Source organism: Myotis myotis, unplaced genomic scaffold, assembly GCF_014108235.1.
Source record: "Myotis myotis isolate mMyoMyo1 unplaced genomic scaffold, mMyoMyo1.p scaffold_m19_p_5, whole genome shotgun sequence".
Lineage (NCBI taxonomy): Eukaryota > Metazoa > Chordata > Mammalia > Chiroptera > Vespertilionidae > Myotis > Myotis myotis.
In genome coordinates this window covers 81,109,633-81,134,985 of record NW_023416357.1, presented here as the reverse complement: position 1 = coordinate 81,134,985, position 25,353 = coordinate 81,109,633, and the positions used below count along the sequence as shown (strand labels likewise).

Below are 25,353 nucleotides of genomic sequence, written 5' to 3'. Positions count from 1 at the left end.
TTCCCAGAATTCCTGGCTCTCCAAACTAATTCCCATCAATCAGAGTCAGCACTCACTGAGGTCTTTAGCTATGAGCCCCCCAAGCCTCCAGCCTTCCAGATCATAGCATTAACCTCTTCTGCTCCTGTGTGCCCAGGCAGGGGCTGTGGGGCCCCACCAAACAACCCTGGCTTTGGCCGCTAGAAGCTTTTGGCATAGTGTAGATTTCCCAAAGGTCTGGGTGCCTCCTAAGGTGGGGACCAAGTTTCCACTAGTACACAGGAAGCTGGCAAAAGCTGGTCAAGGCTTTTCTTGAGGAGCCGTGGTTTTAAATGGGAGTCTGGAGACCCTTCCTAGAGAATGTCAGCGATGACTTGTAGAGACAGCCCATGTTAGAGCAAGGGAGGGCCTTGGGGTCTGGCTCTGTCCTATCAAGGTCAGTTGGGTCAGGCCAGTGGTCGGCAAACTGCGGCTCGCGAGCCACATGTGGCTCTTTGGCCCCTTGACTGTGGCTCTTCCACAAAATACCACATGCGGGCGCGCATGTACAGTGTGATTGAAACTTCATGGCCCATGCGCAGAAGTCGGTATTTTGTGGAAGAGCCATGCTCAAGGGGCCAAAGAGCCGCATGTGGCTCGCGAGCCGCAGTTTGCCGACCACTGGGTTAGGCTGAGTGTGTCAGTGAGCAGACAAACCTCACACCAAGCAGAACCCGTGTGATTGTTTTTAGAACAACAAAATATGAAATAAAGTTCGTGAACTTAGGAAATAAACCAAAGAGATTGTGCTGACTCAGTGGAAATCTGACAGGAATTCCAAGGCAGGTGGAACACAGCCAAGCACAGGTGGTGCTTCTCTGCAAGGAAATCATCTTTTCTTCTAGTTTCTTTCTTGAGTGTACTTCTTGGTGGAGAGGAAAAAAGAAAGATTAGAACCCAGGAAAGTTTCTCTTCCTGAGAGAGACAATAAACTGAGGCCAGGAGTTAGCAGCCAGCAAGCTGGATTAGTGATGTCCCAGTTACTACTGCATAACAAACCATCCCAAGACTCTGACTGCCTGCCAGATCGCCCCTAACTGCTCGCCTACCTGCCTGATGGCCCCTAACTGCCTCTGCCTCAGCCCCTGCCACTGTGGCTTAGTCCAGAAGGATGTCAGAATGACGTCTGGAAGGTCATTCGGCCGTCCAGTCTAATTAGCATATTATGCTTTTATTATTATAGATATGCATTACCCATGAACACAGACAATAGGGTGGTAGGAGGCCTGGGGCAGGACAGGAACCAGTTGAGGGGGGTAATGGGGGGGGGGAAAGAGGGACATCTCTAATATTCTCAATAAAAATTATTTTTAAAATATAAAAAAATTATTTCCTTAAAAAAACACACACACACACTTAGAAGATGTGTGGGTGGAAGAAGCTCTAGTTCCACCCAAGAGTTATAACATCCAGGGGCCCCAAGAACAGGAGCCTCTACACCATGAATTCCTCCATGCCTCCCAGAAACTTCTGGGTTTTCTCTGCTAATAAGTTCACATACCACAGCCCCTGATAATAAGAGCTTCCTCAGGACAATCCTCAGACTGGCCATTCCTGGGGCCTTGCTGTATTTAAAAATCATTCAGAAGAACTAGAAAAACAAAAAGCAAAAACAAATTAACTCAATCAATAACCAAAAATGTGACATCAAGAAGCAGCCAAGAAATGCAGAGACATGGAGAATGGGACAAAATCTTTCATGGTCAGGGACCTAGAGGGGCAGAGAGTAGGAGCAGTGTTTAACAGGTAGGAAAAAAAGGACAGAGTAGCGAGTAGGCAAAACAGATGACCCATCACCCTCACCCCCGAAACACCATGTGACCAAAAGGCCGGTGCCTCCTCACATAAGACCTTTTATTATAATAGTACCCTGGGGGGTGGCCCACTTCCCTGCCACATCCCTGGGAGTAAGACTGGTCTTCTCTGGAGGAGAAGACACAAGGTTTGTTGGGTGAGTGAAAGTTCCTCTCTTGGTCCAGGGGAGCACCTTTCATTTCCGTGATGTCCTTTCTGAGGACAGGGTGATGCACAGAGGGCCTTCCTCTCCCGGGACACCCAGGCTCACACAGTCCACTTCAGGCATCTACAGGCAGAGAAGCCCAGGATGAGAAGGGGGTCTGGGAGGATGTGGGGTGTAGGAGGAAAAGGGTGTGGACCTGGGGCACATTCCAAGCTAACCTGGTTTCCTGGTGGGTGCCCAGACAGCGCACAGTGCAGTACCGGGCGCCACAGCTGACGCAGGTGTATGGGGAGGGGAAGCCGCATACAGCACAGAAGGGGCGCTGGGGCCGGGATGGGGGTCCCGCACAAGCTGTCAGGTAGTTGGGGCCCTCGGCCACACTCAGGTTCTGCAGATACAAGGGGGCAGACTACACAACTCCTCCACCCACATAGCAAACACCCGCCAGGGACAAGCATCTCTGTGGCTTGGCCCTTCTCTGTGGGTTCCTCCCTGCCAGCTCCTCTCTCACCTGCTCCTCTAGTAAGGCCTGAAAGTTTTTCCGGAAGCGAAGTTTAAAATGATCACCTCGAGTTTTCTTCTTTTTCTTTCCTAGAGGTCAAGAGAAATGAGTTACTTGGCACGTCCCAAGAAATACACCACCTTTCCCTGCCCCATCATTCCCAGTGCCCTCGTCCACTCCCTACTCACATACTCACCTGGGCTCTCAGTAGGCCTCTGTCTACCATCCTTTTCCCTTCCCCCAACTTCTCTAATCCCAGCCTTTCCTCATCTCTACACTCCCTAAATCTAAGACTTTATATTGGAACTGGAAGAGAGTTCAGAGCTCACCTACTCCATCATCTTTATTCTACATACACAAGAGGAAACGAAGGCACAGAATGGGGAGAGTGACTTGGTCAAAGTCACAGGAGCCAGTTCCTGGCAGAGCCAGAGGAGCTCCTGGGTCATCTGCCCCCCAGCCCAATGTCTTTCCACAACCCTAATCGAGACAGACTCTTTCCCCTTCCTTCAGCCATGTCTCCCCAGTCCCATCCGCCTCACCAGTGTCTGCATCATCGTCAAACTGAGGCAGTCTCTTGCCAAGCTGGGGGAGTCCTGCATGGGGGTCATCCTGGAAGTTGTCATTCTCCAAGGCCTCAAGCTGCCTGTTGATACGGCGCTGCCGGGCAGCCCTGTCCAACACCCGCCGCTGTCCAGGGTCCTGGGAGCGAACTGGATGGGGCAAAACCAGAGGCGTTATTGGGGGCGGGGCACAGGGAAGAGAGAAGCTGGGGTAACCCAGGCTCTGGACAGTGTGTGGGTGATATCCACGGGGTGTGGAGTCACAGTTCTCTGATCTCGTCCTAGTCACTGAGCCCTCGGCCCCTGTATCTTCTACCAATACAGTAGTTCCCCCTTATCTGAGATTTCGTTTTCTGCAGTTTTAGTTACCTGCGGTCAACTGTGATCTGAAAATGTTAAATTGAAATAAACAATTCATAAGTTTTAAATTGCACACTGTTCTAGCTCTAGTACCACATAAGAGTTACAGCATCCAGGGCCACCAAAAACAGGAGCCTCTTGTATCTTCAAACTCTCCTCCTCAACTGGTACTTTCCCTTCATGCCAACCCACTCCTTTCTGTGAATCATCTCTTTCCCAAGTACCCAGGCTGTATACACTGCCTGCCCGTTAACCACTAAGTAGCCATGTCAGTTATCAGATCAATTGTTGTGGTATCGAAATGCTTGTGTTTCAGTAACCCTTATTTTACTTAATAATGGCCCAAAAACACAAGAGTGATGTCAAAGATATGCCAAAGAGAAGCTGTAAAATATATATGTATAGGAAAAAACATATGTATAGGGTTCAGTACTATCCGAAATTTCAGGCTCCACTGGGGGTTCTGGAAGTGGATAAGGGGGGAATATCTATCAGCCCCTCTGTTTTGCTTCCTTCCCAGCTAGTTACGTCTGCCATTTCAATCACTCATGCCTGTTTTCTATTTCTTTGGCTGCAGCCTTTCCTCCCAATCCCAGAGGATCCAATCAAAGAAGCACTGGCAGAAACCGCACAACCGTGCTGAGGAGACCACTGTCAATTCAGGGCTTCCAGGCGCCACTGGTACCTGAATGCACTTGGCCTTTATGCAATTTCATTTCCTACCTCAAAGGAAATGGGCCGCTGACACGCAGAGACACTCATCTTTTATAATTGCTGGGGCACCGCCCACCAAGTCTCACTGCTAAACCCAGTTCTTCACCTGCAGCTGAGTCCTCCCCTCCCTCTTGTATCTTCAAACTCTCCTCCTCAACTGGTACTTTCCCTTCAGGGAAAAACCTACTGAACTCTCTCGTGTCCACCCAACTTCACAGCTACTCTTCTTTGATAGAGGGTCCATGTGATGTTTCATTTCTTCATCTCCCATCCACCCCCAACCCCAATAACCGGCTGGTTTTTTATGAAAACCACTCACACTCAGGGCACTGGTGACCTCCGCAGGCCAAGTCCAGGGTGCATCTTACCCGAGTTCTCTGCACTCCTAGACTGTTTTCCATCTCCCTTGCATTGAAAGAGTCCCTTCAGAGGCTTCTTTCACATATCTCCAGTTTTCCTTCCATATCTGGCTATGCTTCTGTTTCCAACCTCGCCTTCTCTCTCTGCCTCTAAGGAGACGGCTGTCCCTGTTATCTTTCCTGAGATTTTTAATCCAAACACAAGGCTCTCTCACCTACAAGCAAATGACCCCAAAAGTGATTTTCTCAATCCAAAACCTTCTCTTGAGCTCCAAAACTGACGATTCAACTGGCGGCAGGAGATTACCTGCTGGCTCCATTGACAATGCAACTCAAATTCAAAAATCTTCCCACCCAAGTCTGCTTCTCCTGTAGACTTTAAGTGAAGGAAACCATCTACATAGACATCCAAACCAAAAATCTAGGATTATTTTAAAGCGCTCTCTTCATTACCATTATCAGCTGTTCACCACAAAATGTCTCTTTATTCATTAAACAAATATTTGTTGAGGGCCTACAACCGTAATCATAGCATCAGTGCCAGTGACTAACACTGGGCATGTACAATGAGCCACGCACTATATGAAGCTCTATATAAATGGAATCCTTTAACCCTTACAACAACCCTATGGAAAGATATCATTATCATCCCCAGCTTACTGAGCTGTGCATAGCTGGTAAGTGGCTGGTTCAGAATTCAAATGCCAAACTGCCCCGCATCAGAAAGCATGCTCTTGATCACTGCACTATTCTGCCTCCCTTCCAAGTGCCAGGTTGTGCCCGAGGCTCTTGGAATACAACCAGCACCTATAGTCTAGTGGGGAATACACATGACAAAACAAGAATGGTAAAGTACAGTATATGCTGGTACAGGGAAGTACAAAGTGCTACAGGGCGCATGACAGAAACACTTAGCCTGGCCTTGGGGTCGTCAGGAAGATTTTCCAGAGGAAAGTATGCCCAGGTTGAGGCCTGACTGATGAGTAGAATCTAACTTGGTTGGGAGAGAAGGGAGGGTGTCTCAGGCCTTGGAACCAGCATGAGAGAAAGCCTGGATGGGAGACTGTGGTGCCTTCAAACGAAAAGTTCTGTATGGCTGGTATATAAAGTGGGTGTGGGAGGGAGGGAAGGTATGAAGTCATGCAGACCATTAAAAATCTTTCTTTTTAAGTATCTATACAAATTTGGATTTGAGGATCGTATGGTGGTGAGGGTGACAGAAATACCGTGAGGAGTTTTAAGAAAGGAGTGACGCTCGGCTGGGGTGGCTTTGTAGTTGAGTGTCAACTATGAACCAAGAGGTTGCTGGTTGGATTCCCCGCTAGGGCACATGCTCAGGTTGCCAGCTAATGCCCAGTAGGGGGTGTGCAGGAAGCAGCCGATCCATGATGTTTCTCTCTCATGGATGTTTCTATCTCTCTATTCCTATCCTTTCCCCCTCCCTCTCTGAAAAACAAACAAACAAAAAACAACATCTTTTTTTTTTTTTAAAGAAAGGCGTGACATGACTGGATTTATTATGAGTCTATCTGGAGGTATTCTGACCCTCATCTCTTTTTATCTGGACCACTTAATGGCTTCTTAACTGACCTTCCAGCCTCTAGACCTGTGCTATACAATCAAGTAATCACTAGTCACATGTGGTTATTTAAAGTCAGATGTAGATTAAGATGAAATAAAATTTAAAATTCAGTTCCTCGATTGCACTAACCACATTTCAAGTGCTCAACAGCCACATGTAGCTAATGCTGCCATGAACAGTGCTGATTAAAAACTTTCCCATCATCCCCCAAAATCCTACTGGACAGTGCTGCCCTAGTCCCTCCCATCCATCCTCTGCACTGAAGCCAGAACTGCCTTTCTAAAAGATAAATTTGTTCGGTCACTCCCCTAGTTTAAAAGCCCTGGATGGTTCTCTACTGCTCTGAGTTAAAATTCATTGGCAGTGTATATAATGCCTTTCAAGTGTGCCTTTCCCTAGGCCTCCAGCCTCTTTTACTATGCCTCTGCAAACCCAGAACTGTGAACGTGGCTTCCTAAGCAACTTGCTTTTTCTTGCTTTCTTGCCTTTGCAAGTGTGGTTCCTGCTGCGGGGAATGAGCCCACAGGCGCCTGCAAGGAGCGAAATCTAACGAGGCTTTCAAGCGTTCTCTTCCCCTCCAATCCTTCACAGTCCCCTACTTTCCAGAAGCTGGATTGGGTGCCCCTCTTTCATGCGCCCAGGCGCTGTGCATCCCTCTGCCATAGCACGTACAAAGGGCAATGGTAGGTCTGCATGTCTGTCCTCCTCCCAAAAAGCCAGTTCTAGGGAAATAAGGATCTTTTTTCCTTTCTCCACCCCAGAGTCCCACTGGGAAGAGGCATCAATAAAACGTGAATGGATGATTTGGGGGAGCCCCGATTCCAGGACCCGAGGACCGAGGAAAGGATTTGAGACTAATAGTGAGAAAAATCTTAGGCCAGGGTCGGATTTGAGAGAAGGAAGGGAGCAAACCACCACCCCCCCACACACACACTCCCGGGGGCTCACATACCCGAAGTTTTCTTCTCCACCATTTCCACAACACAGCTGACGGAAGAGCCTGTTACGCACGCGTGCTAAACCAGTCGCGTTAATAAGGGCACATCACTTCCGGCGACGTATGCTTCTACGCATGCGCAATACTACGCCTTGACTAATTACGCGATGTTCCCTTGGAGATGAGCACGCTTTTCTGCCATATTTTATAGGGGCAAAAGTACTTCCGGCCTCAGTGTCGTTTTGTATTTTGTGGGAACCTAGAAATGGGTCATTTTAAAGATGTGGTGCCAGTGGTCTTTCGAGAAACATCATTTTCCTTTGGTCCTTCTTTTCTTGCCATTGTCACAAGGGCAGCCACTGGAGCTTCTCCCGGGACATAAAGATGACGGACGGGACTCCCAAAGACTAGGAGCAGCAGGCTTGAGTGGGCGATCCGAGAGGTCCCTGAGGAGTCTCCACAGACACTTCAACCACTCGCCCCTCTGGGGCTTCAGTCCCCTCGGCCTGCCTCTGCCTTCCGCCCGCTCCTCCTCCGCCCCCGCTCCGCGTGTCCCCACAGCCTCGCTCTCCAGTCTTCCGCCCCGCCGCCGGGGCAGGGCAATGGCGAAGACCCGCCTCTCGTCGGACCGCAAGGGGTCACTTCCCTCTCCGGGTTTCAGCTTTCTCCGGTGTCTGCGAGCGGTGGGCTGGGCTGCCTCTGACCGAAGTCCTCGGCTCGTGACCGCGGCCCGAGCCCCCGCCCCTCTTTCGCCTCGCGGCCCAGCGGCCCCTCCGCTCGCTCCGCGCCGCGCGCCCGCGCCCACGGACAATCCTCTCCTTGTCTGGGGCGCCGGCATCTAGAGTTTTCTGTAACCTCCGGCGACGCCTTTTTTCCAGGGCGGAGCCGCCGCCCTGCTCCTCCTCGCAGGGAGCCGCGCCGCAGCCCGGGTCGCCTTCCCAGAGCCCCCGCTCCGCGGTGGGGATCCAGGCGCGCACGGGAGCCCGGTGCGGGGCTGTGTGCGGTCTCGGCCCGCTCCCCGCCATGGCCTCCTGGGGCCCCGGACTCCCGCTCCTGCTGCTCCTGCTGCTGCTCCTGCTGTCGCCGCCTCCTGCGACCTCGGCTTCCGACCGTCCCCGGGGCGGAAACCCTGTCAACCCAGGTGAACCCGCAGGGAGAGCCGGGCGAGCTCGGGGCTGCAGTGTCGGTGCACCGGGGCCGGGGGGGGGCTGGGTGGGGGTCGGGGCTCTCGCTCGCCAGTGCCCTTGGGGACGGAACCGCTCACTCCCACCCTGGACTACGGTTCCGGCCTCCCCGTGCGGGCTGACCCCGCATTCCGGGTGTCACTGCTCTCCCTGGGGTCGAAGTTTCCTTGGGGGCAGATCTAAGAGGGACGGGGAAACAGAAAGTACGGGGCGTGCGCAGAGTTTGAAGGAGGGGAAGAGGCCGGAGATGAGTGCCTGTGGGGCGGCGAGCTGGGGGAGTGTCCTCATTCCCCGCTGGTCACAGAGAAGTTGCTGGTGATCACCGTGGCCACAGCCGAGACGGAGGGGTACCGGCGTTTCCTGCGATCAGCTGAGTTCTTCAACTATACCGTTCGGGTGAGGAGAGGCGTGCCTCCTGGCGCTGGGGGGGGGGGGGGGGGTCCAGCTGGAGGAGTGCGCCGAGGGCTGGATGCCTGGGGTCCCCCGGTGAGCCTGGCCCGCTGAATGCCTGCCTGGCTCGGCGGATCTCCCCCGCAGACACTGGGCCTGGGAGAGAAGTGGCGAGGGGGTGATGTGGCCAGAACAGTCGGTGGAGGACAGAAGGTCAGGTGGCTAAAGAAGGAAATGGAGAAATATGCCGACCGGGAGGACATGGTCATCATGTTTGTGGACAGGTAAAGGGGCGGGGGCCGGGAGAAAGGGGCTGGGTCCGGGAGAAAGGGGCTGGGGCAGGGAGAAAGGGGCTGGGGCCGGGAGAAAGGGGCTGGGGCCGGGAGAAAGGGGCTGCGGGCAAACAAGAGGAAGAGGGTGAGGACACTAAGGTCCCCGTGGCTGTCCTGTTCATCCTCCCCTTCCTTGCCAGCTATGATGTGATTTTGGCTGGCAGCCCCTCAGAACTGCTGAAGAAGTTCGTCCAGAGTGGCAGCCGCCTGCTGTTCTCTGCAGAGAGCTTCTGCTGGCCTGAGTGGGGGCTGGCAGAGCAGTACCCTGAGGTGGGCACGGGGAAGCGCTTCCTCAACTCTGGTGGTGAGTGGCAGAGTGCCTGAGGCAGAGGGACCCGGAGTGATGGGGTCTGGAGTGTTCCAGGCACCTGGAGCCCAGAGAGGGCGTGGAGACAGGTTCATGGGACCCAGGGAGTCTTGGAGTCAGCTCCTCTCCCCCCCCCCCCCCAGGATTCATTGGCTTTGCCCCCACCGTCCACCAAATTGTCCGCCAGTGGAAGTACAAGGATGACGATGATGATCAGCTGTTCTACACTCGACTCTATCTGGACCCAGGACTGAGGGTAGGGACGGACAGAGAAGGGGTGGCCACGTGCAGCTCTATGGGGATGGCAGGCCTTAGCTGAAGGGGAGAGAAGGGGTAAAGAGGCTTTGGGAAAAACGTAAAGAGAAAAGAGTGAGAGATGATGTCCCACCCCTTCTTGAATTAACTGCTCTATCTTATCCCATCCAGGAGAAATTCAGCCTTAATCTGGATCATAAATCCCGGATCTTTCAGAACCTCAACGGGGCTTTAGGTGAGGAGAAAGGCAAATCAAAAGGGGAGATGAGAGAGGCTGCTGGGGGTCCTGGATTAGGAAGGGGATCCTGCTGGAATTGGGGTTGTCTTCAACTCATGTTTATGTTAACTTCATCAAATGTCTGAATGGCTGATAGATAAAGTTGCATGGTGCTAACAGTGGTACAAGCAGTGGCTGTCATACCTAACATCTATGAAACACACTATGTGCCAAGGCCCTGGGTCAGGGGCTTTACTTCTGTAATTTCATTAACACAACAATGCTACAAAGGAGGACTGGGGTTTGTGGTTATCTACATGTTACAGATGAGGAAACCGCCTCTCTGAGGGGCCGGTGACTTGTCCAGGTCACATTGAAGGACATCCCCAGGGTGGCATCCGAGTAGCTGGATTCCCCCATATTTAGAAGCACCTGTTGCAGGGCAGCTTCAAGAGAAAGCAAGTCTAAATCCTGGCATTTCTTCCCCAGATGAGGTGGTTTTAAAATTTGATCAAAATCGTGTGCGTATACGGAATGTGGCCTACGACACGCTTCCTGTTGTGGTGCATGGGAACGGTCCCACTAAGGTACCCCAATGGCTCATACCCTCAGCCCCAGCCTCTGTCCCATTCAATCTTGGCCTCAGACCTGGCCTCAGGCCTGGCCCCAGCTCCTGCCCCACACCTAGCCCCAGCCCCTTACCCCTGTCCCAGGCTTGGCCCCACAACCTCTGTCCCTGCCCCAGACCTAATCCCAGCCCCTGAGAACCTCCTGCCCTTCTGAGCAGTTGGTCCTTCCCAGCCCCAGCAGAAGAGATACGAGGAGAGGTTCCCAATGCCCACTGCTCCCTTCCTTGTTCCTGTCTGTCTACCCGACTTCCCTCATCTCTGGTGATGGGCTCCTCTGCCTAGCCTCTCTCCCTGTCTCTTCCCACAGCTCCAGCTGAATTACCTGGGAAACTATGTCCCCAATGGCTGGACTCCTGGGGGAGGCTGTGGATTCTGTGACCAGGACCGGAGGACACTCCCAGCGGGGCAGGTGAGGAGGGGTCGGGCAGGAGAGCACACTGAAGCAGGGGCGACAGAGCTCCTGGGAACCCCCAAACCTGGCCAGGTTGTAGAGGACAGACCAAGTGGGAGTACCAGGCTTTCCATGAGCCCTGTCGTGTATCTTCCAGCCTCTCCCCCGGGTGCTTCTGGCCGTGTTTGTGGAACAACCGACCCCGTTCCTGCCCCGCTTCCTGCAGAGGCTGATGCTCCTGGACTATCCCCCCGACAGGATCACCCTCTTCTTGCATAACAACGTGAGACACCCTGACAGTCTCTCCATGTGGCCCCTCCAAGGGGCCTGCCCTGATCAGAACTCCCCCCCGCCCCCTGATTGCTTCCTACGCTCTGTTCACTCACCACCTTTCCTATCCCATCCCTCAGGCGCCATCTTCTCTATTTTTTTACTCTATCTTTATTGTTGAAAGTGTTACAAATGCCCCCCTTTTTTCTCTCCATTGACCCCCTCCACCGCATCCTTGCCTCCCAGGTGCCATCTTTTCTGCCCTCTCAGCACCCTCCCCCATTTCCTCCCATCTCCAGGAGGTGTACCATGAGCCCCACATTGCCGACTCCTGGCCCCAGCTCCAGGACCACTTCTCAGCTGTGCAGCTGGTGGGGCCGGAGGAGGCCCTGACCCCAGGCGAGGCCAGGGACATGGCCATGTGAGTGAGACCTGGGCAGGGAGGATCAGTGGGGGAAAGGAGGTGGGAGGTGATGAGGCTGCCACCCACTGCACCACCCTTCCTTCTCCATCCACCATCCAGCTTCTCCATGGCCTCCATAGTGCTGCCTTCCTGGCCTCCATATGTACTGTCCCTCCCTTGCCCCTCTCTCACAGACTGGACAACCTGGAGGTCCCAGAGTGAGGGCAAGTTTCACCCCCTCTGCAGTACCCTCCTCCTCCACCTGCTTCAGTTTCAGCTCCTCTGTCTGTTGGTCGCAGGGACAAGTGTCGGCAGGACCCCGAGTGTGAATTCTACTTCAGTCTGGACGCTGATGCCGTCATCACCAACCAGCAGGTTCTGCGCATCCTCATTGAAGAAAACAGGTTGCTTGCCTGGCTCAGCCAGAGGGCCCCCAAGTAGTCCCCCGGGGACCCCAGCTCCTTCCCTGGGCATGGGGCTCGCCTTTGCCCAGTCCTCACATCCACCTGTTCATAGGAAGGTCATAGCACCCATGCTGTCCCGCCATGGGAAGCTGTGGTCAAACTTCTGGGGCGCCCTGAGTCCCGACGAGTACTACGCGCGCTCCGAGGACTACGTGGAGTTGGTGCAGCGGAAGCGAGTGTGAGTCCTGCCAGGGCTGCAGCCCCTCTCCTCTTCCCACCTGGGCCTGAACAGATGCCCCCATCCTCTCCCAAAGCCTCCGTCTCAGGGATCTTCTGGTGCAGCTGTGGGTAGAAACTGACTGTGGAGGGGGACACTGGTGGGTTGTGACCAGCAGTGCTTGACAGAGGAAGTGAGATGGCCTCTCAGCTCAGAGAGTGGGTGCCCTGACGGAAGAGGCTCCCAGGCTGAACTGGGCAGAATTTGGGGGGCTACCCACCTAGCTGACCCTAGTGTCGGTACCTCCAGGGGCGTGTGGAATGTGCCCTACATTTCCCAGGCATATGTGATCCGGGGGGAGACCTTAAGGACAGAGCTGCCTCAGAGGGAGGTGTTCTCTGGCAGTGACACCGACCCAGACATGGCCTTCTGTAAGAGCCTGAGGGACAAGGTGAGCATGGCAGCAGGACCCAGTGCTGGGGTGCCGGGGGGCAGCCACCTCGTGTCTCCTTCTCACACCCTCTCCCCACTCCAGGGCATCTTCCTCCATCTCAGCAATCAACATGAATTTGGCCGCCTCCTGGCCACTTCCCGGTATGACACAGACCACCTGCACCCCGACCTCTGGCAGATCTTTGACAACCCCCTGGTGAGTAGGGAGCCCCTGGCTCAAAGAGTGTGGATGCCCTTCACTATAGGAGGATGCACATGGGCATGACACCCTTGCAGGACCTGCGACTGCCCAGGGAGGGGCTGTCCAGGTGCTGGGGTTTCCTGGGTGGGACCAGAGGAAGTAAAGAGGACACACATCGAGGTGTACCCCTCCCTCCTCCCCAGGACTGGAAGGAGCAGTATATTCACGAGAACTACAGCCGGGCTTTGGAAGGGGAGGGACTTGTGGAACAGGTGAGCCTCACTCAGGACCCCTTACTGCCTGATGGCTGTCATCCCTTGGGTCCACCGTCTGGATTAGTGGTGTCCAAACTGACTTTCCTCAGGTGCCTTAGGCTTTTCTCCTCGGGCACAATGAAGGCAAAAGCTGATCAGATAGGCTTTCAGCTCCCAACCCAGCATTACTCAGCCTCTTGTGTACAAAATGACACTTTTGTGGAGAAGTTTGGAAAGCATTGTCTCAGAATCTGCGCCTCCAGGACGCTCCTGCCATTTGTGCTGTGTTCTCCGTGCTGCTCCCATTGCCTCTGGCCCAGCCTCTCCTGGCCGAGCCCTTGCTGTGGCCCATCCCCTCACTCAGACCCCCATCCTCCTAGCTTCTCTCATCTCCTGGCTTCCCCTTCTCCTCCTGCTTTTTCTCTCCTTCATTGGCTGCCTCCCCGCTGTGCCCCCTCCCCCGTGTCACCCAGCCCTGTGACTGAACAAGTTATTCTTCCCCTGCCCTGTCCTTAGCCATGCCCGGATGTGTACTGGTTCCCCCTGCTCTCAGACCAGATGTGTGATGAGCTGGTGGAGGAAATGGAGCACTATGGTCAGTGGTCAGGAGGCCGGCATGAGGTGAGAGGGGCTGGGGAAGGGGAGAAGGGAGGATCCCTTCCAGGAGAAGGGAGCTGTTGGGTCCGATGGAGGGAAAATAGTATCAGGAGAGTGGGAACAGAGAGCGGTCCCCACGGGGATGGGCCCACAAGGGTCACAGCTGCATTTATTTATTCATTTATGAAGAAATCCTTATTGGGCAGGTCCTCTATGCCAGCCCCTGAAGTGCACTGTTGACTTATGCAGGCCAAACACTGCCCTCTCACCTGTGCTGTCAGTAGCAGTAGCACTCCAGGTGCTGTGGGAGCCACAGTAGGGGCCCTTGGCCCAGACTTGGGGGACCAAGGGACCTAACAGAAGAGGTGCCATCTTAGCTGAGACTTGGACAATAAGAGTGGGTCAAGCTAAGAAGTGGTTGAGGCTGTTCCAGACGAGGGAACAAGGGGCTTTAAGACCTGGGAGCAAGAGGAGAGGGGAGGCTGGCACTGCTTTGTCAAGGGCTCAGTGCCCACTGTCCACAGGACTCAAGACTAGCTGGAGGCTACGAGAATGTGCCCACCGTAGACATCCACATGAAGCAGGTGGGCTATGAGGACCAGTGGCTGCAGCTGCTGAGGACATACGTGGGGCCCATGACCGAGAGCCTGTTCCCAGGCTACCACACCAAGGTGGGCGCTGCTCCTGCCACCCTTCCTCCCTCAACCTCCCCACACCCCAGTCCCAGACCCCTGCAGCTACTCCCATTCCTTGGACAGCAGCTATCGCTTCCTCAGAAGAGCCCCAGGACCTGAGGGTCATCCCTCCGCCTCTTTTCTCATGTCCCCACAGACCCGGGCAGTGATGAACTTTGTGGTCCGCTACCGGCCGGATGAACAGCCTTCTCTGCGGCCACATCATGATTCATCCACCTTCACTCTCAACGTTGCTCTCAACCACAAGGACCTGGATTATGAGGTGAGCCCCTAGCGTCTTCCCACTTCAGGGCACCACCAGGGCCCCTGCATGTGTGCGCGTGCGCACACACCCACACACACACACACACCCCTACTAGAACCTTGTGTCCACTCCCTTACTCCCCTGCACACAGCCTGCCCCCTGCACATTTCCCAGTTATTTTGCTGCTATCCTCTCCTGGGTCACTTCCAGGCTGGCTCCTGCCCGCTTCCTCCTGTGTCTCCCCATCGGCTGACCCCCCTCCCTTATAGCTTTAGTCTGCCTCTTGTATCTGTCTGCCCCAGCACCATGTCTACTCACTCTCCCCTTCTGTCCCCTTCCCAGGGAGGTGGCTGCCGCTTCTTACGCTATGACTGTGTGATCTCAGCCCCACGCAAGGGCTGGGGGCTTCTGCACCCGGGCCGTCTCACCCACTACCATGAGGGGCTGCCTACCACGAAGGGCACTCGTTACATCATGGTGTCCTTTGTCGACCCCTGACACTCAACCACTCTGCCAAACCTCTCCTGCCGTTGTGCCTTCTTATGCCCCACTCCTGGGAGAGGGTCTGTCTGGCTCTTCATCTACTGAGTGTATGTTCGGTGTGTCTGGGAATGGATGTCTCACCTCGCTCCCCAACCCCCAACACACAGCCCTCTCAAGAAGCTCCTGGAGCCCCCTTGCCCCTCCCTTCAGCCCCCAAGAGTTCATGGGAGAGAGCTTCTGGGGTTCCCCATGCGATAACTTATTGTTTCTTAGCCTCACTCCCAATAAAGGAGGATTTGTAATTTTCGAGTCCTTGTATTATCTTTCATCTACCTATTGGCCTTGCACCCCTCCTGCCACCCAGAGTGGAGAGAGACCAGAGTTACTCCAAAGAAAGAGAACAGAGAAGAGGAAAAGGCAGAAGCAGCATGTGTGGGAACCTGGGAGCTTCCCTGGATCCCAGCTCTCACTGCCCTTCATTGCCTGAGCTTGGGAAGTGCCTTAGAAGGGCCAAACCAAAAGGACTTCACTGTCAGGTTCTGTTGAAAGCCACCCCCGCCCCACTGTCCCGCATTCCTCCCTGATAGCATCTGTCATCACTTGATGGCATCTTTACATGAAAGGCGGTGGCATATCCCTGAACTGGGCACCAGGGACTGTGGTCAGAGAAGGAAGGCTCCCTGGGGGCATGTGTTCTATGAGGGAAGGCAGGCAGGGGCCCGACTGCTGCTGCTGGGACCTAAGCTTTTAGTTGGGGGGGTATCAGGAAAGGAGAAGCCCTGGTGGGTCATTCCAAGGAAAGCCTCCTGGAAGAGGAAGATGGAGCAGCCTCGGAAAAGAGACCTCCTGAGAGCAGGTCTTGCTTCCAGCCTCTGGGGGCCATCAGGCCCTTGCCAAGACCCCTTCACCCAGGGACCCTGAGGCCAGCCAGCCACGCCCCTTCAGCTGGGTCTTTCCCAGCCTTGCATCAGCCTATCTTCTCTGAATTTATCTTCAATTGTTCGCTTGCAGAAGAAGCCTTTTAAAAACCGAACAGGCCTGTTCACCTGTCCCAGGAAATTTCCTGCCTCCTACACCCCACTTGCTGTCCACTTTATTCCTGCCTGACTCCCGGGAAAACTTCCCTATGAAACCTTCCTTCCTGGGGGGTGGGGCAGGTCACCTGAGTGGGTGGATCGCCTTACCACGCCTTACCACGAGGACTGAGCATTTCTCTGGCTAGACTTTTAAGTTCTCTCACCCTGGTGGTGGAAGTATGCTGAGCAGGGACAGCAGAATATGCCTCCTGGTAAGGTCCCTGGATAAGGAAGCCTGCGCCAGAATGGGACAGAAAGGGTGTGCCAACCTGGGCATTGGAAGCTGTCTCCTACAGTGGGCCCATTCATTTACAAAGCATCTCCCAGGGCTGCAGTGATGAAGACATTACCTGCCTCTTATTGCTTACAGTGTAGGGGAGACCTTAATCTGAAAATTACCATAATGGAGGGGAAATTTTTATGCTAGGAAAGCAGGTGACAGAGGCACTTGTTGGGATGGGTGTCAGACTTTCCTAAAGAAGTGACATTCCCTATGCCAGTGTATTCTGTCCTTAACAAGGCCGGACCCCCAGAGAAGCTATGCAGCCTAACAGAGCCTAACATATTGGAGTTTTATCAGACCTTATCAAACCTGGAGAAAGAGAAATGTACAGTCGGCCCCCTCTAGCCACCCTGCCGCACCTGGAGCAGACTGAGAAGTGTGGGAGACCGCCTATTGTCTTCACTAGCAGAGAGGTGTGGACAAGGAACCCGGAAGGCTGGTGATCCTTGAAGCCCTTGCAAAGGTCAGGGCTGTGCACCCATTGTTAGTCCAGACAATGGTAGCTGAAGCAACTTCCCCATTTATTATTATGTAATCCTTGCTGATGGGGTAGTCTGCCTGTTACTGGAAATTGCCTGCCTAAGGGCTATGGGTGTATCCCAAACCAATAAAGGGTTGGCACGGCCTGAGCACCAGTGAAAGTCCTTCTCCTTGAGTTGGACTTGCCCGTCTGGTCCCCCAGTATTTCCAAATTATCTCTTGTCTTTTCTCTTTCATTTGTGTGCGGCTCCTCTTCCAGATCCTGAACCCTGAACCATGCGTGATGTGGAGGGAAACATTTACCACAGAGAAGCATGCGTGGAGTTCACAGTTCAGGGATACAGGCTCACTAAAAGACTGAGGCCTTGGTCATAGGACTGTAGACGAAGTGCTTCCCCTTCCCCACACCTTACCACCACACCACTAAAGGCCTACTTACTATATAGTTCCTTTTATCTAGTACTAGAGGCCCGATGCATGAAGATTCGTGCAAGAATAGGCCTTCCTTCCCCTGGCTGCCAGCACCGACCTCCCTCCGCACCTGGGACCCGGGCCTTCACTCCAGGCCTGAGCCACCTCCCGCCTTTGCTCTGGGCCGGAGCCGCCGCCTCCATCTTTGTCATGTCAATTTGCATATTCCCTCTTTATTGGCTGTGGGTGCTGCCATCTTTGTTGCGAAGTGATGGACAATTTGCATATCCTGTCTTTATTAGGTAGGATATCATGCCTGGCTTTCAACAAAAAATTGCAAGATATACTAAAAAGCAAAAAGCATAGTTTGAAGAGACAGAACAAGCACCATAACCAGACTCAGATAAAGTAGTGATGTTGGCATTAGCATACCTGGAATAAAAAAAATAAAAGAAGTGACCTTCCCTGACCTGGAGAAGGTGCCAGCTCCCACAGGCCTCTGGTCACGGGTTGGGTAGGGTCATGGTGATAGTGAGGACTGGCCCCAACCCACTTGGAGGGGTGCCCACTGTTCAGTGGGCCCTCTCTTGAGGGGCTCCCAAATCCTTAGCTTTTTCCACAAAGCCCTTCCCTCTGCAGCGTCTCTGCACAGAGTCCTAGGCTGCCTAAAGGTTTTCAGGCTGTTCTCACTCATGTTGGGAGCCCTGCCATTCGTGGCACACACCACTCTGGCAACATCCCACCCCACCTCTGTTAGCTCTTCACAGAGGTGGAACCTCCTGACAAACACAAAGTCCAAACACCTTCCTCCCCCATCCACCACCCCCCCTCATTTCCATGAGCTCAAGTAGTGGTTAACCCTTCCTTGCCTGAGCTCATCAGAGCCTAGTGCAGCTGTGGGCAAACTACGGCCCACGGGCCAGATCCGGCCCGTTTGAAATGAATAAAACTAAAAAAAAAAAAAAGACCGTACCCTTTTATGTAATGATGTTTACTTTGAATTTATATTAGTTCACACAAACACTCCATCCATGCTTTTGTTCCGGCCCTCCGGTCCAGTTTAAGAACCCATTGTGGCCCTCGAGTCAAAAAGTTTGCCCACCCCTGGCCTAATGTGTGCAAGTCACCAAAAGAAATGAAAATGGGGTGGAACCGGGGTCAGGGCCAATGGGTTGGGCCAAAAGGGGGTATGCTTAAGAGATCAGCGTGACCCCTGTGCGACTCCCCTCTACAGAATGCCGGCCTCTTCCAGCCTCTTCTGCCGGAGTCTCCAGGTGTTCGCTGTCCTACAATGGCTCTTCCTCTTCTTGGGGCTGTGTGAGTCCCTGAATCCCTGGACCTAACCTCCACACACACACCTGAGGCTCTGCTGCCCCATGACCACAGGGGGGAGGTGGGGCAGGGATCTTCTGGGTCCTTCAAGGAGTGAGAAGGAATTAGTTGGGATAGGGAAGGGAGTGGGCAAGGGGGAGACCTGGAACTTAAATGCCCAGGTTCTGAGACCCCCCTTCCCCATCCTCCAGCCCAGGTGTGCCTGGCTGTGCTGATCCTCGCACTCCTAAGCCGGGCCTGGATACTAGGGGTCCTCTACCTGGCCTGGCTCTATGGAGACAGGGACACGCCACAGACAGGAGGTCGCAGATCTGCCTGGGTCCGCAACTGGGCCATCTGGAGACATTTCCGGGACTACTTCCCCATCACGGTGAGGGCCCCCAGGAACCCCCTACTGGGTTGGGGACAGATACAAAATAGACCCTTGGAGTCATCTTCCCCAAACGTCCAATCTCACCGCCAGGGCGGGTTGTGCACCCTCTGCCCCCCAGCTGGTTAAAACCGCAGAGTTGGATCCCTCCCACAACTATCTCTTCGGCTTCCACCCTCATGGCGTCCTGGTCATCGGGGCCTTCAGCAACTTCTGCACAGAGGCCACCGGCTTCTCCCGCCTCTTCCCTGGCCTCTGCCCGCACCTGCTCATGCTGCCCTGTTGGTTTCGCCTTCCTGTCTTCCGGGACTACAGCATGCTTAGTGGTGAGGAGTGGGGAACCCGAGCTTAGGAGCCAAGTCCCTGCTGTCACCTCTTACCTGCCCTCCTCCCGCCTGGGGGCTCCTGGTCCCAGCTCTACTTTCCCAGTGCCCTCCCCTCCCGTCTCCTCTAGAAGACCAAGGCGCCAGGGCCACCCCCTCCCCAGCCTTTGCCTCCTCCCCAGGTTTGGTGTCCTCAGCCAAGGCCAGCGCCGCCTATCTGTTGTCCCGGCCTGGGGGCGGCCAGGTGGCCGTCCTGGCCGTGGGAGGGCCCCTGGAGGCGCTGGAGGCAAAGCCCGGAGCGCTGAGCTTGCGGATCCGGAATCAGAAGGGATTTGTCAAGCTGGCGCTGGAGCACGGGTGAGGATGCCGGGGTGGTCGCAGGAGCACGCCGCTGCCGCTGCTCGGTGCAGGGGGAGCGCGGCGCCGGCCGGGAATCAGGCTGCCTCTCCCCGCCCCCCGCCCCCAGGGCCTCTCTGGTGCCTGTCTTCTCTTTTGGGGAGAACGAACTCTACCAGCAGTTCCCGAACCCACCGGGCTCGTGGGTGCGGATGGCTCAGGAAGCGCTGCAGCCGCTGCTGAGGGTGTCCCTGCCGCTGTTCCACGGCCGCCTGGGCCTCCTGCCCTTTCGCAGGCCCATCTACACCGTAGGTGAGCCCGGGCCGCGCGCTCCCCGGGCCGGACGGTTACGGTCCCTGGTTGGGGTCTAAGATCCTGAGCAGCCGCCGATGGCGGCCACGCCGACCTCACCCTCAAGCTGGCCTTTGACAACTGTTAGCACCATGACCTCGGTTCGCTCCGCATTCCGCCCACAGTGGGGGCCCCGATCCCGGTGCGGCGGAGCCCGCGGCCCGGCCGGGCGCAGGTGGACGCGCTGCACGCGCTCTACGTGGAGCGGCTCACGCGGCTGTTCGAAGAGCACAAGGAGCGCTACGGCGTCCCGGCCGACCGGCACCTGGTCCTCACCTAGGCGCGCCGGCGCCTCCCACCCCTCCCGGCCCCCTATGACTGTGGTTGGGGGTGAAATTAAAGGCGGGAACAGCCTGGCGGTGTTTGTGTGTTTTGCCCAGAGGGGAGGTCTGCGCGCTCAACTCAGCCCTGTCCCACCCTCGCCTCCTCCCTGCTCGGCTCCACTCCCGATCAGACAGTCTCAGTTGGGCTTCTGGGCCCCCCGGCTGCCGGGGCCCAGCCCTCCGGCTCTCCAGCGTCATCTTAGTCTCCCACGGTAGTTGCCTCACCTCCCTCCCACAGCCTCTCGCTCCTCCCAGACCCGCCCTGCAAGCCAGCCCAGACTGACTGACTCAGGGAGCTCAAAGATCAATCCGAGAACAGCCTGGACACGTCCGACTCGAACCATCTCCCCGTCCACACCCCCCCCCCCCCCACACACACACACATACACACTCACACCGCCCCACCACACACGCATTCCCGGAGGTCCAAAAGGCTCGGCCCCTCGGACTAGAAAGCCTTCCCAGGTACTTTTTCTCCTGGGGTCCTGGAGCCCTGCTGGCCCAGGGCTGCTCCTGGGATAGGAGTCTCCACCATCCTGCCGCCCTCTCCTGCACCATGAAGACCCCGAAGAAGCAGTGGCTGGACGTAGTGGGTGCCTACCAATTCGTGCTCACTTTCCTTTTCATGGGTGAGAGAAGTGGAAGAGGCATGGGTGCTGGGGGTCCGCAGCGGGAGAAGAGACTGGGGGAGAAAAGCTGGAGCGCCACTAATCCGGGTGCCCAAGAGCAAAATGACAGGGAGAGGGCCAATGTGGGGCTGGGAGGTAGCGGAGGGTATGATCCCTGCGGGTGGAGGAGAGGGACAGCTGGATGACATGACTGAGTTTCAAAGGCTAATTCATTTTTATTCTCTCATCTTTTACACAGGCCTTTCTTCACTCCTTCTTGTCTTCTCCCTCCTCTTCACGTCCCTCTGGTCACTCTCTGTTCTCTACTTGGCATGGCTCGTCCTGGACTGGAACACACCCAACCAAGGTGAGTACTGGAAGGGGGCCATGTATTGGGAGATGGCAGCTGGGCTTCCTCCACGCATATCTCTCTACCCTAAGGTGGAAGGCGGTCTAAGTGGATAAGGAACTGGACCATTTGGAAACACCTAAGGGATTATTATCCTATCAAGGTGACTGGTTACCCTCCAGAAAGACTCTCTGCCCCCTTCCTCTCCCCTGCCCCCCCCCCCCACCTATTCACCCCTAGTAGTGCAGAAGCCTGAGCCCCAGCTGCCTAAGCTAAGGCAATGGGGCAGGGGGTGGAGTGATGTTCAAGAGTAGCCCCTCTGTGCCCTTAACCCCATCCTTGATCTCTGAAATCAGTTGGGGTGAGGGGGGGGGGCAACACTTTTTACCTGGTGTCCTGACTTCTATGCCTTCTTCCCCTCATCCTACCCAACACCCCAAAGCTGGTGAAAACAGTAGAGCTGCCCCCTGACCAGAACTATGTGTTTGGCTCTCATCCACATGGGATCATGTGCATCGGAACCGCCTGTAATTTCTCAACCGAGAGCACTGGCTTCTCCCAGAAGTTCCCTGGGCTTCGGGCCTCACTAGTTGGGCTGGACGGACTCTTCCACATTCCAATCTATCGAGACTACCTCATGGCCACTGGTGAGCCTCCATGTGAATGGGAGGAGGTGCTCTCTGGCCGGGGTGACCTCCACCCACCTAGCTCAGAGACCTGGTCTGAACACTGGCCAGGGTCACAGTGGGTATCAGTGAATAGCTTTGGAACAAGTGTCCTATGGTGTCCTTGCTGGGACAGACACTATAGGGCACAGTGACATGGGCATGGTGGGTAGGGGAGTTGGGAGGAATGGGTAGGCTGAGGGGCTGGGGAGCCAAGGAAGGTGTGGTGACTGCTCCCACTTTCTCATGCCTGCCTGCAGGAGTATGTTCTGTGAGCCGCCAGAGCCTGGACTTTATCCTGTCACAGCCCCGGCGTGGGCAGGCCGTGGTCATCCTGGTTGGGGGTGCCCAAGAATCCATGTATGCACTCCCAGGGGTGCATCATGTTGTTCTCCAGAATCGCAAAGGCTTTGTACGCCTGGCGCTGAGGCACGGGTGAGAGGGGTGCGGGTGACCAGTCCAAGGCTGCTTTTAATGGTGAGAACTTCACAGCGCACCTTTGGGTGCACGCTCTCCATCCCTACACACCCGGGTCCCTATAGGTTGTTCTGCATCCACACTGGGCCCTATACCCAGAAGGTGCTCATGTCAGTGCTTGAGTGTTTACTCTGTGCCAAGCACTATGTCCACTTTGCAAGCTTCCTCCCACTCCAAGAGAGCCAGGGACATAGTACAAACAGCGGGGCACAAAGCCTTCTCTGATACTATCTCAAAGGCAAGACCTGAGGCATGTTGCTTTACCTGTGAAAGAGTTAATACCTACCTTGCAATGGTTTGGTTGTAAAGACTAGATGAGGAAATGTGTACATGAAGGTTCAGTACACAATCTTTTCTCAGGAAATGTGAGTCCCTTTTTCCAGATTTTTCATAGTAGCTATTGTCATTTGCTTTAAAGGGCTTGGGAAGTGGAATTATGAGGTTATGCTGTTCTCTGGGGCTCCCATCCTTGGGGTACTCCAAGAGCTGCTGGCCCAACCACCCTTCTTCTCTATTGCCCTTCTTTCCCAGGGCCTCCCTGGTACCTGTGTACTCCTTTGGGGAGAATGATGTCTTCAGACTTAAAGTTTTTGCCACAGACTCTTGGCAGTATCTGTGCCAGTCCATCATCAAGAAGTACCTGGGCTTTGCTCCTTGCATCTTCTGGGGCCGCAGTCTCTTCTCAGCCAACTCCTGGGGCCTGCTGCCCTTCCCTGTGCCCATCACTACTGTGGGTGAGTCCTCATCTCCAGGGAAGAAAGCTGCCATCAGCTGTGTGGGCACTTCTCACCTCATCTGTCTCCCCTCTCCCTGCAGTGGGCCGCCCCATCCTGGTGCCCCAGAGCCTCAACCCCACTGACGAGGAAGTTGACCACTACCACACACTCTACATGAAGGCTCTGGAGGAACTGTTTGAGGAGCACAAGGAAAGCTGTGGTGTCCCTGCTTCTACTCACCTCACCATCACATAGCCCTGGCCTTGCCCTGCCCGCCAGCTCCTGAGCTCCTAATCCCAGTGCACTGAAACACCACCCCCCCCCCCACCACCACCACCACCTACTGCTGGGTCTAGTCCTCCAATAAAAGCTAGTTCTCACCCAGCTGGTGTGCTCAGTGGTCAACCTATATGAACCAGGAGGTCACAGTTCGATTGCTGGTCAGGGCACATGCCCGGTTGCAGGCGTGTAGGAGGTAGCTGATCAATGATTCTCTTTCATCTTTGATGTTTCTTTCCCTCTCCCTTCCTCTCTAAAATCAATAAAAACATTTTCAAAAATAAATAAAATTAAAAAAGCAAAAGCTAGTTCTCTTCCATCACTACTTCGTAGAATCGGATGCTTGCAGAGCTGATGCTCCTGCTCTGGGAGTTAGCATGCCCAGGCATAATCAGCCCCCATTCTAACGTGCTAGAGTTGCTGCCTTAGATTGGGCATCAGGACCCTAAATTCTCCTTCCAGTGAAAATTAATTCTGTTGCATGACTTTGCATAAGTCTCTTTCTTTTTCTGGGCCCCTTCTCCCTCTGTAACTTAAGGCATCTGCTTAGCTAAGAGCTGTGGGATATTTGGACTGAGTTTGGGAGGGTGGCTGCAGGAGGGTTAGGCTTTGAAGGGTAAGCAGGATTTAGGTGAGTGGAGAAGATAGTGTGGGTAGTGGAATGCTATGAGTAAAAGCTGAGCTTGGTCAAGGAGACCTGACAGTATAAAGAGTGGAATGATGCCCAGTAGTAGAAAGACAGTTAGGTACATAGCTTGCTTCTCTGTACTTCTTCCTCATCCTTAAAGTTTCCTTGGGGCTGGGAGATCAGATGAAGCAAGGATTTGTTTTACCATTATTAAGCCCTACTGCTAGCCCAGCATTAGGTCACCATTTACTCATTTGCTTAATAAGCATAAGATTATTGTGAAGACTAAAGAATTAAGATTTAGGGGCTTAGAACAGAGATAGGCAACACATGAGCCAATGAGAATTGACTATAATCATCATTGTCATTATAGTCAGGGTATGAGTCAAATGAGAGGATAAGGTTAAACAGCCTAAGGGTCCTTATGTGGTTGGTCCTTATGTTGTCAGTCCTATTTGTTGACTGGCTTTGTGTCTGTAACCGGGGTTTAAACAAGAATAACTTGTTGGAATGTACTAGTAATTGGAATGCAACTGTATTTGTCTCCCACTTTCCTATAAAATTTATTCAATGGAAGAATTTTCTCTTGTCCCTGAATGAAAATCTGGGCAGTACCATAACTTAACTGGGTCATTCTCAGGTGAGAAGGTCTACATTCACTTTAAGTTAGTACATAGAAATGTTTAGTTCATAATCAACACTTGGATCTTCATTTGCAGCGGTTCTCAACCTGTGGGTCGCGAACAATGAAAATACATCCTGCATATCAGATATTTACATTACGATTCATAACAGTAGAAAAATTACAGTTATGAAGTAGCAAGGAAAATAATTTTATGGTTGGGGGTCACCACAACATGAGGAACTGTATTAAAGGGTCGCGGCGTTAGGAAGGTTGAGAACCACTGATTTAGGGGTAGGAATTTTCCCCACTCCAACAAGGGCTGGTTGCAAGTGGGCTGCCTGCTTGTCCAGAAGTAGCAGTTGGGGAAGGTTGAGTAGAAAGGGATGGGGTATACCTCTTTGGTCCCCCTCCCTTCCTAGCTGCTGTTATTGATCTTCATGGGGTTGAAGTGTGGGGCAGAAGGGAAAGGGGGCCCCAAAATTGTTGATTGCTCTGTTATATATTCTCTGGGCCTCCAGAACCTCAAAGTCTTTCCCTTCTGGGTACTTTCATGGATTCTTCAGTTTTCCCTTTAAGGCCCCTCTCGCAGCTTCTGTACTTTCTCTACGTTATTATCTGTCCATGGTTTTCTGACATAGGTTTCTCTGTAGGAGTTCCTTCACTCTTCTAGTTTGGGTGTTGGGGAGAGGGCTGGAATAAATCTGCTTTAGCCTTCAGCCTCCGTGGCTCCTATCCCTTTGGAGTGCAGGTTGGTCTCAATGCAGCCACTTGTTCTTCTTTCTGTCCTGGATGGAAGGTCCAGTCAGCCACAATCTGGTCA

The 25,353-nt window shown here is 54.1% G+C and overlaps 4 protein-coding genes across 7 annotated transcripts; 3 read left to right on the top strand and 1 right to left on the bottom strand.

Moving 5' to 3' along the window:
- Positions 1 to 1,851: 1,851 nt before the first annotated feature.
- On the bottom strand, positions 1,852 to 7,457 carry ZNHIT1 (zinc finger HIT-type containing 1). Of its 2 annotated transcripts, none has more exons than XM_036309616.1 (5): positions 7,011 to 7,457; positions 3,023 to 3,193; positions 2,490 to 2,569; positions 2,197 to 2,387; positions 1,852 to 2,101 (listed from the first exon to the last, which is right to left on the bottom strand). In XM_036309616.1, the coding sequence occupies exons 1-5, from the start codon at positions 7,030 to 7,032 to the stop codon at positions 2,080 to 2,082; spliced, it is 486 nt and encodes a 161-aa protein (XP_036165509.1). In that variant the 5' UTR covers positions 7,033 to 7,457; the 3' UTR covers positions 1,852 to 2,079. The 2 variants fall into 2 exon arrangements, with proteins under 2 accessions (XP_036165509.1, XP_036165510.1); XM_036309617.1 differs by having other exon boundaries at positions 2,197 to 2,366.
- Positions 7,458 to 7,677: 220 nt separating this feature from the next.
- PLOD3 (procollagen-lysine,2-oxoglutarate 5-dioxygenase 3) lies at positions 7,678 to 15,207 on the top strand. 3 transcript variants are annotated; one of them, XM_036309613.1, is made up of 19 exons: positions 7,678 to 8,136; positions 8,484 to 8,575; positions 8,717 to 8,853; positions 9,042 to 9,205; positions 9,352 to 9,464; positions 9,635 to 9,698; positions 10,170 to 10,267; positions 10,617 to 10,718; positions 10,858 to 10,983; positions 11,270 to 11,391; positions 11,673 to 11,777; positions 11,890 to 12,015; positions 12,304 to 12,445; positions 12,530 to 12,643; positions 12,832 to 12,900; positions 13,399 to 13,503; positions 14,004 to 14,150; positions 14,311 to 14,436; positions 14,761 to 15,207. In XM_036309613.1, the coding sequence occupies exons 1-19, from the start codon at positions 8,019 to 8,021 to the stop codon at positions 14,914 to 14,916; spliced, it is 2,226 nt and encodes a 741-aa protein (XP_036165506.1). In that variant the 5' UTR covers positions 7,678 to 8,018; the 3' UTR covers positions 14,917 to 15,207. The 3 variants fall into 3 exon arrangements, with proteins under 3 accessions (XP_036165506.1, XP_036165507.1, XP_036165505.1); XM_036309614.1 differs by lacking the exon at positions 12,832 to 12,900; XM_036309612.1 differs by having other exon boundaries at positions 12,304 to 12,643.
- A 3,130-nt stretch (positions 15,208 to 18,337) lies between these two features.
- LOC118656931 (2-acylglycerol O-acyltransferase 2-B-like) lies at positions 18,338 to 20,740 on the top strand. Its single transcript, XM_036310730.1, has 6 exons — positions 18,338 to 18,468; positions 18,675 to 18,853; positions 18,975 to 19,179; positions 19,359 to 19,533; positions 19,643 to 19,824; positions 19,989 to 20,740. Exons 1-6 carry the CDS (start codon positions 18,387 to 18,389, stop codon positions 20,141 to 20,143), a joined length of 978 nt encoding a protein of 325 aa, XP_036166623.1. The 5' UTR covers positions 18,338 to 18,386; the 3' UTR covers positions 20,144 to 20,740.
- Positions 20,728 to 24,439, top strand: MOGAT3 (monoacylglycerol O-acyltransferase 3). The gene is made up of 7 exons (XM_036310731.1): positions 20,728 to 20,815; positions 21,054 to 21,161; positions 21,236 to 21,306; positions 21,586 to 21,790; positions 22,069 to 22,243; positions 22,817 to 23,019; positions 23,102 to 24,439. The coding sequence occupies exons 1-7, from the start codon at positions 20,743 to 20,745 to the stop codon at positions 23,254 to 23,256; spliced, it is 990 nt and encodes a 329-aa protein (XP_036166624.1). The 5' UTR covers positions 20,728 to 20,742; the 3' UTR covers positions 23,257 to 24,439.
- The last annotated feature ends 914 nt before the right edge of the window (positions 24,440 to 25,353 follow it).